An 18,184-nucleotide genomic window follows, 5' to 3' on the forward strand; every position below is an offset into this window, starting at 1 on the left:
TCTTTCATTTTAATGTAAAATGTGCTTGTTTTAATTGTCACGCCGATATTTATGGCTGCATATTTTTGGACAATTAATAAAATGAAAACAAGTCTTTCCATGTCATGTCTTCATTGAGGTTTTATTCACAATACTTACTAGTGTTTGTAAAGCAGTCGTCATTAATTCTTTATATTTGAAAGCAGATAACTGATAAATTGGCCAATAACCCTTAATTAATAAGGTTAATATAATTTTTGAGAGCCAATTATAAGTCTCACCACTGTAAGCTAAGCACAAAATTATAATGTTCTCATTATTAATTTTATGTAGCTTGTATAACAGACTTGCAAAGCTGCTTTTACAGGAAACGACCTCAGTGAGGTAAATGTGTCACGAAAAAAAAAAAAAAATCCTAAAGATTTTTAAGGAAAAAAAAGAAGCCAGACTCAGCTGGGAAAGCCCATCTTCTTTTGGAAGGGACATATTTCAATAACAATAATAATGGTATTAAATAAAAAATGTATTTAGCTTATTTTTATATTTTATTTATTTTGTACTTATTCAAATACATCATTATAAATAAATATAACTTAAAACAGGTTCTGAATAAGTGATGCGATTGTCCTGTAGTTGTCCAAACATCCACTAGGCGGCAGTAACAGCGCAGGTCAAAGCGACGCGTCACTGTTGCTTTCCACCAGCAGGTGGCGCAATATCGCCGTAAACTTTTTAAGAACGTGTTATAATGTTGCATGTACATAACTAATCTAACAATTAGATATAGCCTATAATAAATATATTTTTAGAACCTTATTTACTTGACGTTAAATTTTAATATATCATTAAATAATATATTAAAATATAACGTCAAAGTAAAAGATAAAGCTGAGCCGAGTGAGAGTGCTGAGTGATGTAGTGTGTGTGTTGTCACAACAGTGGTAGGCCTACTAGTGAGTGACAAGCTTTCTCTTCTCTTTTCTCTCCCATCCCCCCTTTGTGCCCGCCCTCCTTCTGCCCCTCAGAGGTCAGCTGACAGGTCAGAGGTCACACACCATTTCATTCAACTTCTCGGACACTGCTTGGGTCAGAGGGGCGTGGCTTCCGCCGAGGGGGCGGGGTGATGTGGGAAAGTGACAGCAGTCCTATCCAATGAGAGAGCTCTTAGAGTTCGTGCCGGATCTTCTTTCGCTCTGTGGGAATCACATATTGATTTGATCCCTTATTGATCAGATCTCGTGTATTAGCATATTAGCAGTTGCTGTTTGATTAAATGAGATGCTGCTTTTTATGACCCAATAGATACAGATATCTCTGTTCATCAGCTGGAACAACACGTGACACAGAGCAAACTACAGATGGAGATTTTTTATTATTTGATACAAATTCTTGAGACTATTAAAATACATTATATAATTCTTATTTAAAACACGTCAGCATAATATTTGAGCACGTTTTATGTTTTTATTGGGATTTTTCTATTATTATTACATTATTGATTTGATTAATATTATTATTTATAATTATTGAGATTATACTTTGTCAATTTATAGTGCAATCACATGTGTAGCTTTAGATCTAAACAAGCATGTGTTTTATGAGCTCATAATAACTGAAAGGCTAAATGAAATATGTCTATTTGTCAAACCCAGGACAATTTCTAATGAAGGAAAAAGTGAAAAGGCCGATTCTAGGACAGTAACAGCGGATTCGGCTTCTTGTTTTTGATCACAGAAGTGGAGAACTGTGAAGAGATTTTAGAAATCAGGTCATACTTTAGATTAGGGTCCAATTTTCATTATTAACTATGATAAATAAACTCATAAGTACTGTTTATTAATAGTCAGTAAGGCAGTTGTTAAGGATTAAGGGATGCAGGAATCTGCATGGAGAACTGGCCCCGAAACGAGTGTGTTCCCCTTTAAAGCCCTGAGCTGAGCTGTTTGCTGACTGTGGGAAACTGAACTCGGCTCTTTTCTCCTGATGTTCTCTAAACCGACTCATTGTCCTTCCAGACCTTTAGTGGGAGCAGAACTATTGTCCGGCCGGTCGAGGGTCCGCAGGGGTCAGAGGTCACACTTCTGCTCGACTCTGGAACAGGCCGAGCCACAGAGCGGATCGATACTCTCTCTTCAGTCTGCAGCTGTCGCACACAAGACATCGATACCGGCTGATCTGGATCTGTGTTATCAGCTGTGTGTGTGTGTGTGTGTGTGTGTGTGTGTGTGAGAGAGAGAGAGAGAGAGAGAGAGAGAGAGACTGCCAACCTCAGCTTATGAAAGACCAGGGCTAGTTGTCACACATACACAAATGCTTTGCTTTCTTTAGCAGGACTTTTGAATGTCGGATGAAGGAAAGTGACGATGAAGAGAAAGAGACAGAGATTGAGACACTGCATATGTTTATGATTGACAGAATAACTCTTTTAGGGTTCAAATACTCCTCTAGGCCACTGCATTAAAAATGTTAATATCATCTGGCACTGGACGTCACAGTAAACTATAAACACAAACGTAACAAATATAAATATTGATAAGCACAAGGTAGAGGACAAAATGCTTTAACCCTAATAAACTTAGGCTTTATGGCAATATGTTTTGATTAGCTATTGATGAAAATGTGATGTAAAACAAAAAAATATTTAGAATTGTTTTTAAAATAATGTAGAATAATTTAGAATTGATTTGAATGAATGTATATATGGATGTGAAAATATTAAAAGTGGATTTATTTATACTATATTTATTATATAAAACTATATATATAATATATATATATATATATATATATAATGTTTTAATGTGATATATTAGTATTATTAGACGAGTATTGCAGATATTTTTTATCGATATATATATCGATAAAATATATCTGCAATACTGACTGACTAATGTGGTCTTTGCTGTGATTTGTGTATTTGTTTTGCATGCAATGTTTACAGTAATAAACATTAATATTAAACCAAGATTATTTATAAATGTTTTCAGATTTTAGTGCATGAAATCATATAGGCTATATATATTCCCTATATTTATATACAGTGGGCTATATACAATGTTCAATAATATATTATTGAACATTGTATATAGCCCACTGTATATAAATATAGGGAATATATATATTATTGAACATTGTATATAGCCCACTGTATATAAATATAGGGAATATATATATTATTGAACATTGTATATAGCCCACTGTATATAAATATAGGGAATATATATAGCCTATATGATTTCATGCACTAAAATCTGAAAACATTTATAAATAATCTTGGTTTAATATTAATGTTTATTACTGTAAACATTGCATGCAAAACAAATACACAAATCACAGCAAAGACCACATGATCAGCACAAATTTATTTAAAATTCAAAATGATTTTGAAAATGTCATCCAATCATTGAGAACTGTGATAACATGTGATATATATATATATATAGTAAATACTAATGAGATGTAAATCAGCTCATGTTCATATCTTCTCATGAATATAAAATCTCTACATCTGTTTTCAGAGGCGGTATCCCGGCCGGTGACGTCACGCTCCACGTGCAGTGTCCGCTGGCGGAGGAATCTCCTGATGATGCGCGCTCAGGTGTCCGTCCGCGGAAGTAGTGCGCGCGCAGCGGTCAGCAGCAGCATCGCGCGCTCGGTTCAGTCAGATAGTGTGTGGAGCTCGAGTCCGCAGCGCACGGGCTCAGGCATGCTCGAACCAACACAGTAAATGGCGTCTTTTAAAACGGATTTATACCAGCGTCTGCTGCTTTTTGCAGTATTTCTGCCAATCTCAGGTAAGACCGTTTATTGCAGTAATTATTCAAACAGGAATTAATTAAACAGAAATGTAAAGGTGTTTCATGACTTAAATGTGCAGGATGAAGAAACCCTCAACTTTTATGCAGAAAACATTATTTAACAGTGTTTTAATTAGATATAGTCTATTCATAAGTTTTCATAAATGAGAGGTTTCTAAATGAACGCTCAGAGTTTCAGAGATACACTGATTGATACATTGATTTGATACAATCAAGCGCGCGGAACACAATGTTACAAACTTCAAAGCAGCGATCATGCAAAACGTGTTAAAGTCCTAACGGACGACGAGATTAAACTGATTCTCTGATAACCATGTCTCATTAAACACATGTTCAAGTATCTTTTAAATATCATCTATCTGTGTCATTCAGACATTATATTGAGCTTATGCACATTCAAATAGTTGGGTAGTAACATGAAACTTCATGCATATTCAAATGCAAATGTTTATGACCTACAAATGTTAAACAATCATTATTAAAAATAAAGGTATTTGAATGTGACCTAATATAAACTCTCATTCTTGCATAATACAATGCATAACAGATTATTAGTCAGTCAGCTTTTGAATAGTTTTTATATAGAACTTTTTTTATTCATAATTAATGCTTTTTCATATTTGTATCGACTTGAATGCAATATAACTTCTGATTTGTTGAGCATTTAAAATATTTGCAACATTTTATACTGTGAAAGTTAATGCAACCCTTTTTATGCTTCATCTAATTTAGATTTTTTTCTCTTTAGTTCTCTTCATGCTCAAAAATATCATTTGCAAGCTCTTTTTTAACTCATGAAGAGCATTTATCTCACATGCATCTCATAAAAATACTATGCATGTTCATTTTTCTTTTAAAATCTTTGATAAAGTGTTTTAATGTTGAGTTTTTCTCCTGCTGCTCTCGTGCCGGTGGGCTGCTAAATGTCTCATGAATTTCACGCTGGGAATAAATCACAGACCCGAATGGAGTCGCTTCTGACTTCATGAGCCATGAATAAGGGGATTACTGCACGTAATCCATCATATCAAATATGATTACAGCAACTCAAAGAAAGTCAAGCCGCTGGATCTCAGTCTCACTCGCGCTCTTCTGTCCGTCCCTGCAGGTGTGATGTGCTTCAGTGAGCTGTTCTTCATAAAGGAGCCTCGTGATGTGACGGCTCTGAGGAGGGACGCTGTGGTTCTGGACTGTCAGGCCCACGGCGAGGCTCCGATCCGCATCCGGTGGCTGAAGAACGCAGTGACTCTCCCGGAGTCGGAGCGAGTTTATCTGCTCAGCAACGGCTCTCTGTTCATCTCAGAGGTGGAGAGTCGAAAGGACAAATCAGATGAAGGGTTCTACCAGTGCCTTGCCCAGAACAAATATGGATCTATTCTCAGCCAGAAAGCCCGCTTGACTATCGCAAGTAAGTTGCTTTGCCGGTTTAGTTGCTATTTAGTTGCTTGGCCCTGAATGTGCCCAGTCTGTGCCAGTGCTGCTCAGATGTCCTCTGTGATTAATTCAACTGCAGCTCTATCAGCATACTGTGGATATGGATAGACATATGGATGGATAGATAGATTAATTGGATGGATGGAGAGAGAGACAGATAGATGATATATAGATAGATAGAGGGATGGATGGCTAGATAGATAGATGAATGGATAGAGAGATGGATGGATGAATGATAGATAGAGGGATAGATAGATATATAGATGGATGGATGGATGGATGGATGGATGAATGGATAGATAGATAGATAAATGGATAGAGTGGATGGATGGATGGATGGATGGATGAATGGATAGAGAGATGGATGGATAGATGGATGGATGGATAGATGGATAGATAGATAGATAGATAGATAGATAGATAGATAGATAGATAGATAGATAGATAGATGAATGGATAGAGAGATGGATGGATGAATGATAGAGAGATGGATGGATAGATAGATAGATAGATAGATAGATAGATAGATAGATAGATAGATAGATAGATAGATAGATAGATAGATAGATAGATGAATGGATAGAGAGATGGATGGATGAATGATAGATAGAGGGATAGAGGGATAGATAGATAGATAGATAGATGGATGGATGGATGAATAGATAGATAGATAGATAGATAGATAGATAGATAGATAGATGAATAGCTGGATGGATGGATGGATGGATGGCTAGATGGATGGCTGGATGGATAGACAGATAGACAGACAAAAAAAAATAAACATTCTACTTTTCAACTTTTAAATCATGTCAAATTCTTTATTAGATTGTCCATCGCTTGACTATCGCGAGTAAGTTGCTTTGCCTGTTTAAATGGCCCAGTATGTGCCCAGTGTGTGCCCAGTGTGTGTGTGCCTGGTGTGTGCCCAGAGCCCAGTGTGTGCCCAGTGTGTGTGTGCCGGGTGTGTGCCCGGTGTGTGCCCAGAGCCCAGTGTGTGCCCAGTGTGTGTGTGCCGGGTGTGTGCCCGGTGTGTGCCCGGTGTGTGCCCGGTGTGTGCCAGTGTTGCTCAGATGTCCTTTGTGATTAAATTACTGCAGATTTATCATCGTACAGTGACATCAGAGAGGAAACAGACATGTATGAATCATATTAGATTCAGCAAAAAACATTAAAACAATTTCTCATATAGCATCAGCTCTAATCGCAACTTTTATTTTTAAGTATATATGTGTGTGTGTTTGCTGAATTCCTTCTCCGTACAGAGACACACAGAGGAAGAGCAGTGTGATGGAGGAGTGTGTACTGAGCCGTCACGAGCCGACACATTTACAGCTCACACACACTGATGCTCCTCATCTTTACATCTTTACATCTTTACATCTGCACTCATGAGCGGTCAAGATCACACGCTTTTGAGATGATAGATAGATAAATAGAAGGATGGATAGACAGATAGATAGAAAATAGATATTTGGATGGATGGATATGGATAGATAGATAGATGATAGATAGATATTTGGATGGATAAATGGATGGATCGATATATATATATATATAAGTGCCATCTGAAATTTCCTCCTAGAATGATCATTTTTATCAAGCTCGTATATTTAAGTTCAATAATTTCACTTAAATGGCAATTAATAGGTCATTTTCATTGCCATTTAAGGGAAATTACTGAACTTAAATATACGAGCTTGATAAAAATGATCATTCTAGGAGGAAATTTCAGATGGCACTTAGAGGCTTTTGCATCTGAACTCTTCATATATATATATATATGGATGGATAAACGGATGGATCGATATATAGATAGAGGGATAGATTGATAGAAAGAAAGAAAGATAGATATTTGGATGGATAAAAGGATAGATAGATAGATAGATAGATAGATAGATAGATAGATAGATAGATAGATAGATAGATAGATAGATAGATAGATAGATAGATAGATAGATAGATAGATAGATAGATGGACAGATATGTGGATGGATAGACAGATGAATGGATAGACGGATATATAGAGAGACAGACAAAAAAAGTAATAAACATTGAATTCAATATTTTTTTTAATTAAATCATGTCAAATTCTTTATCAGGTTGTAATCAGTGTGAAAAACAGGCAAAATGATCATTATGGGTTATTAATCAGCCGAGATGATGGATGGATGGGTGATTGTGTGTGTGTGTGTGTGAGGCTCACGGCTGTGTGAGAATGTGTTCATTGGTGTGTAAATGAAGCCGGCAGGTTTGAGGTTCTCAGTTTGCGGAGGACGCTAGAGCTCTGGTGTTAAAGAGGGTATGACCCCTATTCACAGCGCCTGACCACAGCCATTGTGTGTGTGTGTGTGTGTGTGTGTGTGTGTGTGAGTGTGTGTGTGTGAGTGTGTGAGTGTGGAGATTTGGCTTTTAAAGGACCTCTCTCCTGAGGCCATGTGTCGGACAAAAGTGTGTCTCTTCTTCTCTCTCTGCATTCTCTCGTTCACCGCAGAACTTCAGCGCTAGGGAAATGTTAGTGATTGTTCACGAGTTTAACAGACCCTGATGATTAGACGAGTGTGTGTTTGGCTCTTCGATATCGTGAGACTGTTTATTTCCAAGCTTTCCACTTATTTGTCAGATTTATGGTATTGATTGAGATCCACTTCAGTCATCAACATGATCAAAATAACTTGCATCAAAGCGCAAAGAACAAGCAACTTATGGATCATCTTTATACAAGCTGTAGTTGTTTTTATGATTTGTGTGTGTGTGTGTGTGTTTGGAGCATGTCTCATCAGCGAGTGTGAGCGCAGTGTTGATGTCTGCATGTGTGTGTTTGGAGCATGTCTCATCAACGAGTGCGAGCGCAGTGTTGATGTCTGCATGTGTGTGTTTGGAGCATGTCTCATCAACGAGTGCGAGCGTAGTGTTGATGTCTGCATGTTTGCAGGTGTGTGAGATCTGTAGTTCTCACACTCATCTAATGAGTCTCAGTGAGGGAACGGATGGGCGAGAGACACCGCGTATGTTACAGAGCGACCCACTTTACCCCGCCTCACCACGAGCTCATCTATACAGTGGGATTTACAGGCAGAGGATTATGGGAATGGAGTAGTTTTGACTAACAGTGAAGAGTGTTTTACAGGCTGGCTTTAAAGGGGCATTTAGAGTCTTTATACAGACTCTCTAAAACTCGTAAAGTTTGCAGGAACCTGGGAAACACCGTGAAGATGGACAACAGCTCCAGGGGGATTGTGGGGGATATCGGCTCGGATCAATATAAGAATCTGCACACACAAAAATTGAGTTAAATATATGCCAACCTGGGCAATATAATGAATATGCATGATATTCGCATTCATTTATCTGATTATGTACAGTTAATCAACATATTACATATTAAAACACACACACAAATATATACACACACATTCATACTTTATGCATTAAAACTGTATGCAACTTTAAGCATATATGTATATAGAGAAAGAGAGATTTTTAGATGTTTTTCATGTATACAATAATGAATTGTGCTGATTAATTTATTGCCTAAATTTTTTATTATTTAATGCATATTTTAATATGCATTCATATATTTGCATATTTTGCATATGCATATTTTAATATTTAATATATTACATTTAATTTTGCAGGGTTTTTTCCTGCACACACACACACACACACACACACACAGTAAAACCCAAGCGCACTCCTCCTCAGCGGCTGATTGATGGTATTGCAGGAGTGGAGGCTGAGCTGCTGGTCTCTCCGTGCGATTGCTTTCTGCTCCGCTAGTTTGCAGGATTGGTGAAAAGCTTTTTTCTCTCCGACTCCTTTTGTTGGTTTGCCCCCAACTGCCCCGGCCAAAGGAGGAGGTTTCTTTAGGGGCATTTGTGTGACAGATCGAGCTGCTCAGGACAGCTGGCGCTTTGCACCAATGTAAGGGCAATTATGCAAATGAGAGTGAAGTATGCAGGGTTTTAGTAGAGTTTGATCACCGCTTAGTGTGTGTTGTTCCGGATGAGAAGCGAGAGTCCAGAGGTTGAGTGTGACTTTAGCACCGTTATATGCTGATGGAGGCGACACACTTTCTGTTCATCATGCTTGTGTTATTTGACACCACATGTTGGCAGATGTTGTGAACAGGTTTGTGCTTGTGTGTGTGTGTGTTTGCTCTAGGCTGATGTGTGTGAGTTTGTTCATGTTTGAGAGTGTGAGATTGATGGTTCCACATGTTGAGACCTTTTGCCCGGTGAGTTTCTACTCACCTCCACCCAGAGAGTCTCTATCACACACTTACTATCACACACTTACTATCGCACACTTACTATCGCACACTTACTATCGCACACTTACTATCGCACACTTACTATCGCACACTTACTATCGCACACTTACTATCGCACACTTACTATCGCACACTTACTATCACACCGCACACTTACTATCGCACACTTACTATCACACCGCACACTTACTATCGCACACTTACTATCGCACACTTACTATCACACCGCACACTTACTATCGCACACTTACTATCGCACACTTACTATCGCACACTTACTATCGCACACTTACTATCGCACACTTACTGAGCTCTCTGAACGAGAACATGCCTTCTATTGTGTTATATAAAGCTGATTATAATGACTAACCCAATCCCTACCACTAAAAGAAAATGATTTAGAAAGATATATATATTACATTAAATCATGTATTATAATTTTTTATGTGTATGTATGTATGTGTATATATATATATACATACATACATACATACATACATTCATTCATTCATTCATTCATTCATACATTCATTCATACATACATACATACATACATACACATAAAAAATTATAATACATGATTTAATGTAATATATATATATACATATACATACAGAAAATAGACAGTATTTCATACTATTTTTAACATTTTATTAATTTAAAAAATATATATATTTAAAAATATTAATTATAGTATTTAATTCAAATATGTATGTATATATATATATATATATATATATATATATATATATATATATATATTATATACATTTAAAAAGATTATTTTGAATTAAATACATTTATAAAAAATATATAAACATAATTACATATATATTGTATACAAATATATTATGCCCAAAATATATCTGATAAATCCACAATTCAAAATGAAAACGATTTTCAGAGATTGTAGGATGTGTAGATCTTAAATATTTGCTCCTAAACACGGTAAAAGGTGTTAAACTCTGGAACTGAATGTAAAGACAGTGTAAAGAGTGTTTCTGAGGCTGTGAGGACGCGAGGTCAGCGCTGGTGTCAGAGGAGCCTTCTTCTGCAGTTTAAAATTAGAAACATGCCTGAGTTTGGTTGTTTTGAGGGCCAGAGTTGGAAACGGCCCCTCTCACGGGGTCCCCGAGGGCCTCTAATGTGTTCCTGGGGTTCCTGGAGTTGCCACAGGGACGTCAAAATTGTATTTTCTCGACGACTGGATGTCTGACTAGTTTGTGGATAATTTATATGTGCCCCTGGATCACGTCACGAGTCGCACGGGTATATCTGTGGCAATAGCCAACAATACATTGTATGGGTCAAAATTATCTATTTTTCTTTTATGACAAAAATCATTAGGATATTAAGTACAGATCATGTTCCATGAGGATATTTTGTAAATTTCCTACCGCAAATATATAAAACATTTATTTTTGTGAGTGAATGCAGCACAATCGTGAACATAAATGGACAACTTTAAAGGAGATTTTCTCAATGTTTCGATTTTTTTGCACCCTCAGATTCCAGATTTACAATAGTTGTATCTCGGCCAAACATTGACCTAGCCTAACAAACCACACATCAATGGAAAGATTATTTATTCTGCTTTCATATGATGTGTAAATCTCAATTTAAAAAAAATTACCCATGTGACTGGTTTTGTGGTCACATATTGCATTCAAGATATTTAAGTTTTTAGTCAGAATATCCATGATGCTCTTAAAGTAGATTATGCCTACTATAGTTGATGATAAAAACAACATATATTCTTTAAATGATGTTTTTGCTAGGTGATGCTCTCAAGCCTCTGAAATCGGTGATGACCAAGGTAATGGAGAGTCAAACCTGAAGCATTTAAGCATTTGAGGAATTTCAGCGGGACAAACCCGCTTTAGTTCGCATCTGAAAGGTTTCCATGGTTTCCCTAAGTGGCGGTCGGGAAGGTCAAAGGTTGCTTTAAATTGCCCAGCAGGTTGTGTGCAGGGAAACGGCGCCAAGGAGAGAAATATTCCTGCTAATAACAGACAAAAACATGCCAACGTAGATCAGCTCATCTCTGTGGATATACACATTACACACACACACACACACACACACACACACACATATAGAAGCCCATCGCCTTTAGATCACCATAACTGACACATTCTAGTCCTGAGACACTGAGGTTGTGTCCCAAAACAGAGTGAGCTGCCTTGATGCCTACGTGGTCGACTCAAATTTCACAATTACACATTGTTTCAATGCACCTTTACTGATGTTAATAATGTTTATAATATCTTGAAATCTTCATGCCTTATAGCTGCATTTATCAGATTAGAGCTGGGCAACAAGATAGTTTATATCGCCCTGTGCAAGTATATGTGATGTATGCAAATGAGGTTGGACATACTTGTATATCTTACTTTATATAAAGAGCTGATAATATAGTTACATTTTGCGATAAAATAATATAAAGTTTTTAGCATAAATTAAATATTGTATTTTATTTTATTCAAATATGCTAAATATTGTATTTGATTTAAATATATTGACAATTTATTTTTAAAAAATATATATATATATATATATATATATATATATATATATATATATATATATATATATATATATATATATATATTAAATATAATAAATGTTTTTATTTAAATATTACATTTTTGTATTTAAATGGGCTATATTAAATATTTTGAGTTAAATATATGAAATATCTTAGTTAAATATATTACATATTTTTAGTTATATATATTAAATATCTTAGTTAAATATGTTACATATTTTTAGTGAAATATATTACATATTTTTAGTTAAATATATTAAATATTTTTAGTTAAATATTACATATTTTTAGTTAAATATATTAAATATCTTAGTTAAATATATTACATATTTCTAGTTAAATATATTACATATTTTTAGTTAAATATATTCAATATTTTAGTTAACTATATTAAATATCTTAGTTAAATATTTTTAGTTAAATATATTACATATCTTGGTTAAATATATTACATATTTTTAGTTAAATATATTACATATTTTTAGTTAAATATATTACATATTTTTAGTTAAATAGCACTCCTCGGAAGTGCGTGCGCAATTATATTGAATTATATGCATGATTATGACCAACACAATCACAATGCGTTATAGGATTGCATGCATCTGGGCAAATGCATGGCATTAATGTTTCTGTCTGCATCATGACGAGTGCACCTTAAAGCGAGTGAGTTACTCTACATTTATTTGATCACAGATCACGCTCTCTGGTTGGCCGTTTGACCTGTGGCTCTTCAGCGGATCAGATAAGAGACACACACACAATAGCCAAGCTGTTTTCAGAGCTCGGGGGGGAGATAAGGGTCTCGGGGAATTCAACAGCCTCCAGCTCGCTCTGAAACTGCCCAAGAGACTGAAAGGCTAAAGGCCACAGGGAGAGGTCCTAAGCCTGGCCTCTGATTGGCCGGAGAGGGGCTGATTCTGGCTCCTGATTGGCTGGAGGGGGTCATGTGGTCTGGGGCTCTAAGTCGCCTCCTGGCCGGACGAACCCTGATTGATCTGAAGCTTTTTGGGCTTTGCATTCTTCCCTTCTGTTCACAGACGAAGCATTCTTTGCCTCTGCTGTCATTTCTCTAAAGAAGGAGCGAGAGGTGAGGTCAGGTCACGACACGGCAGGACACTGTTTGTTCACAGCCCTCGCTCGGCTCCTTGTGCATTATGCATCTGCTAATAAAACCTTAAAACATCTCAAATTACTTTGCATTAAAGATGAATAAATGGATTAACTGGCATCCTCCATTACAGCATTAAAACCTGTCAAAGTTGCATTTAAGTGTGTTGGTCTCTAGAGAACAAGCGGAGACACTAACCTTTCAGATTTACTCTGGGAATGTTAAGTGATGTTTTACTCTGACAGAAACACTATAGTTTGAGTGTGTGTGTGTGTGTGTGTGTGTGTGTGTGTGTGTTGGTGGCATCTCTTACCTACACTAAAAGATCTTTTAAGGGCTCTTGGTAATGATCCGCTTTCAGAAAACACTAACACACTCGTATTGCTTTACCATCACTGACAATCACACACTGAAACGGACAGAATAACACAGGGTGAAAGTTTCATCCCTGACTGCACATGTTTTATTTTAATGTCAGTCTGCATAGCGATTAGAAGAATATAGCAGAATGTGAAAAAACATTTTTGGGTCACACTGCGAAGAGCCAAAATGACATTTTCTTTTATGTTCTGAGTCACTTTTATGTGGAAATGGATACAAATGATTTGTATTTTTCCCCTTTGATTTCAGTGAGAGTCGTATAATGAGATTTTGAGTACATTTAACTCTCATTCATCATCAATGCATGGTCCATTTAACCTGGGCATGAAAAATCCATTTATGAAATGATTTATGATTCGCGTATGACTTCATGTCTTGTATGAATCACAACACAATGGGGTATTAATATAAGTTAAATTTAGTTAAAATGTAAAAAATAAGTTATGTTAGTGCATAAGTTTAAAAAAGTGACAGAAAAGACATTTATAATGTTACAAAAAGATTTCTATTTATCGTTAAATATTTATCGTTGAATCCTGAGAAAAGTATCACAGTTTCCACAACAATATGAAGCGACACGACTTGTTTTCAACATTGATAATAATCAGAAATTTTTCTTGAGCATCAAATCATCATATTAGAGTGATTTCTGAAGGATCATGTGACACTGAAGACTGGAGTAATGATGCTGAAAATTCAGCTTTGATCACAGGAATAAATTACACTTTACTATATATTCACTTAGAAAACAGTAATTTTAAATTGTAAAAATATTTCATATTTTTTTTCTGTATTTCTGATCAAATAAAAGCAGCCTTGATGAGCAGAAGAGACTTCTTTCAAAAACATAAAATCGGACCGACCTCAAACTTTTGGACGGCAGTGTAGATTTAATGATATTGCATGCAATTTGTTGATGATGTTACGGTGAACATAATTCCTGCTCGTATTGAACAATTCAATGCAGGTTATACCAAAGAAAATAATATTTGTCTTCATAATCTGATGCTTGTGCTCCAACTTTCCTTTCAGCTGATGTCACAAACGCCACTTAAATTCAACCAATCAGTGCAGATCAGTCGTCCTCATTAGACTGCAGAATATCAATCACGATCAAATCAGGGTTTTTTAAATCAGAAATATGGGTGGTGAATACGGTTTCATGCTGAGAGTTTTAAATAAATTGCATAAAATGTAGAATACAGAAGCAGTTCAGATGTGCTTGTAATGCTGTTTCTCTCTCAGTGAAAAGTTGACACGACTCTGAAACGGAAGTGTCCACTTCTAATGTTGCCGTGTTGTGCTAGTGGATCCTTACAGGTTCATGTTTGGTGGCCTGAGATGCCTAAGCAGGGATGAGCTTACTGCCGGTCAGGATTTGATGAGGTCAGAGGTGAGAGGTCAGGTCAGTGTTAGGGCCAGACTCACAGATCTTCTGTAATGCTCTTTTCCTCTCGCCGCTGCATGGCAGAACACAAACTATAGAGAAGTAGCTTTCTAAACCAAAAGATTTGATCGTTGCTCTAAAGTTAGCTGACATGGAACGGTGTTTTATTACATGTTTTTAGCATGTTTTTACTACTGTGAGGATGCTGACGGGTTTAAACACGTCTCTGTCGCACAGATCTCTAAATAGCTGATCAATATGAGCATGTCCAGGATTATAATCACAGCACACAGAACGCTTTCGACTCGTACACTGTCGTCTGAAGGGGATAGTTCATCCGACTGTCTTCTTCTGCACAACACACTGCACAAAGAGATTTTGAAGATTTTTGTGTAATGAAAGTCAATGTGGACCAATCTGTTATAGTTAACTAGCTTTAAAATGCCATATTTTTATTTTATTTCATTTTATTAAAAAATGTTTGCAATTTTGTTATGTGCTTGCTTTTGTCATTTTTTTTAAATGGGTGTCATTTATATTTATTTCCATTGTCATTTTAGTAAACTTATTTAATTTATTTGCCAAGGGAACATTTCTACGTTTTGTTTAAGGGGTTAGGGTTATATCTAATACTTTATTTTATTTCAGTTTTTTTTTTTTCTCAGTTAACTGAAATGTTTTTAACAGTTTTAGTTTGTTAATGATAGTAATAACCCTGGGTCCAGTGTTTATGTTCCACAGACATTATTTTAAAGCAACTAACATTTCTATGTATATATATATATATATATATATATATATATATATATATATATATATATATATATATATATATATATATACACAGTGCAATGCATAAGTTAATACACCCATGCTAAAGTTGACTAAAAAGAGGAATAAAAAATCATATTTTGGAAATTGAACTTAATGCCTTAATTTAAAAAATTAGGAAAAATCCAACCTTTAAGGACACCAATTTTCTTTGTGAATGAATAATACCTAGAGATTGGCATGGTTTTATTTCAGTTAGCCTAATAGCTAGTTTGATTTGCATTGAGAGATGATCTTATGGAAAGTACTCCATGCCAATCTCTAGGTATGGTGAAGGCTATGTGATGATGTGGGGCTATTTTAATCCCAAAGGCCAAGGGAACTTTATCAGGATGCATAGTATCCTAAAAATTAATAAAAAAAAAATACTTAAAAATAAAAATCTGCCTGCCTCTATGGGAATTTAACATAGGGGTGTACTCACTTATGCACCATGTATTTTAAGGAAGAACATTTATTTATTTACGATACATTATTCATTCACAAAGAAAATTGGTGTCCTAAAAGGTTGGATTTTTCCTAATTTTTTAAATTAAGGCATTAAGTTCAATTTCCAAAATATGATTTTTTATTCCTCTTTTTAGTCAACTTTAGCATGGATGTATTAACTTATGCATTGCACTGTATATATATATATATATATAATATAAAAAATTATGCATTCAAATACTAGGCTATGTACATATTTTGCATGTGGAATTAGTTCCCTTTAAAAAAGTAATGTGATAATACAGTGATGCATCAGATGCATGTTATACAATATTCATATACTGTAGTATTTAATGCTACTTCTTTTCTGAACATGGTATTACTATAGTATATATCCAGCCGTTTGTTGATGTTGGTTATTTGAATGTTAAATTAAACAATATTAGTTAGCACACACAAATAGTGTAGTTTGCTTGACATTCTTGAGCTGTCAATCAACTCCAGAATAAGATGTTTATTAATAAACTGTCTGTATGTTCTGTGAGGCTGAAGCATCTGCAGTTTTACATCTGTAATGACGACTTCCTGTCAGTGATGGGATCGATCTTCTTATCCGAGTCTTACTTAATCTTTGTACCAGAACTCTGGTTTTATTATCATCTCTCCATCCTAACATGAGATTTATACTGAGGTCTGTATGTATAGCAGAGCTTCCATTGATTCCTGTTAACTAATCATTGACCCGAGGCTTCTTCAGGGGTTGGGGGGGTCGTGATGGGGGATGATCTTTATGGCTTTTGGGGGTTTTATGGTTGTCCGCTCGAGAAGGTCAAGCCTGGACCGCAGCAGCGAAGTAAAGGCCTCACTGAAGACACACGTTAAACAAACATAATGCTTTTCAATCATAAAACAGGCCGTTTACGGTGAGCTGTGTTTGCTTGACTGGTGTATTGTGTTTGCTTTTACTGATTATTATCACTCTGGAAGCAAGAAAGGTCTTTTTAAAGGGGTAGTTTCATCATTTACTCAATTTTATTAACACACCTATTTTTTTTTTTTTTTACATTATTTATGATAGTTTCTTTTTTGTTTTAAAACTACTTTGAAATGTATTGCACTCAGCCCTACCATTACACATCTCTTTACATGAACATTTTCTAATGTTTTGTTAGTGACAATGCAAAGGTAACAAGCAAAAGGGTGTTTAGAGAGTAACAAACACACACGTAGAAGTGTTACCAAAAGGTGTGTGTGTTATGCTAACCTGAGGTGTTTGCTGGTATTGTTTATCTAAAGCTTTTGGTTTAGTTTGACTCATTCATCTCCACTGACAGTGCGAGCATGCGTACCGGATCGTCTTACAACCAAACCAAGCCTCTCTCTTTCACTCGTTCGATTTTGTTTATCTCTCATATCTCATTGGCATTTGAACAATGTTCAGATTTGCCATTAAAGCAAGAGATTATCCATTCACAGCTCAATAAGTGACTATTGATAATATTGTTAGAATCTGTAGGAGTTGACCGTTATGTAGATGATGATTTTATGTTGTTGTCTTTCTGCAGGTTTATCGACCTTCACTCAGCAGCCGTCATCAATCATGGTTATGGACGGATCCGTCGCACGATTCGCCTGTAAAATCACTGCCACGCCCCCACCAATCATCACCTGGGAGTTTAACAGAGTCACTTTACCACTGGCCACTGAAAGGTAAAGCTCCGCCCACTTGCTAGAGGGAGGAGGGGCTTAGTGTGGACCACTTACACTTCAAAGTCCCCATGACATCAAAAGTTTTTTGCGTTTAGTATGAATATGTTAGTCTTCCTGTTATCTATTAGCTAGTGTGCTCCAAAACAAGGACAAAATTCGCATTTAGAAGAAACAAGCATTCAAAGCTCTCTCTCTTCTGCCAATATGGATCAATGAAGTGCACATCACTCTGCACTGCAGATTTTCTGTCCAATCAAATGCTCTCTAGAATCTGAAGCTCGCCCCC

The 18,184-nt window shown here is 36.0% G+C and overlaps 2 protein-coding genes across 3 annotated transcripts in view; both read left to right on the forward strand.

Annotated features, from left to right (window-relative positions):
- Positions 1–102, forward strand: part of nedd4a (NEDD4 E3 ubiquitin protein ligase a) — a 48,936-nt gene extending 48,834 nt beyond the window's left edge. For both annotated transcript variants that reach the window (XM_081372717.1, XM_081372716.1), the window contains one exon: positions 1–102. This exon is cut by the window's left edge and continues 1,082 nt beyond it. The gene's annotated coding sequence lies outside the window, so the exon portion shown is untranslated.
- Positions 103–3,636: 3,534 nt separating this feature from the next.
- Positions 3,637–18,184, forward strand: part of prtga (protogenin homolog a (Gallus gallus)) — a 50,588-nt gene continuing 36,040 nt past the window's right edge. The window contains exons 1-3 of the mRNA XM_081372336.1: positions 3,637–3,773; positions 4,906–5,205; positions 17,754–17,898. Coding sequence (XP_081228462.1) covers positions 3,707–3,773; positions 4,906–5,205; positions 17,754–17,898 — 512 coding nt within the window. The 5' untranslated portion in view covers positions 3,637–3,706. The remainder of the gene's footprint in view (positions 3,774–4,905; positions 5,206–17,753; positions 17,899–18,184) is intronic.

This window comes from Scardinius erythrophthalmus, assembly GCF_964197995.2.
Source record: "Scardinius erythrophthalmus genome assembly, chromosome: 8".
Classification (NCBI taxonomy): Eukaryota; Metazoa; Chordata; class Actinopteri; order Cypriniformes; family Leuciscidae; genus Scardinius; species Scardinius erythrophthalmus.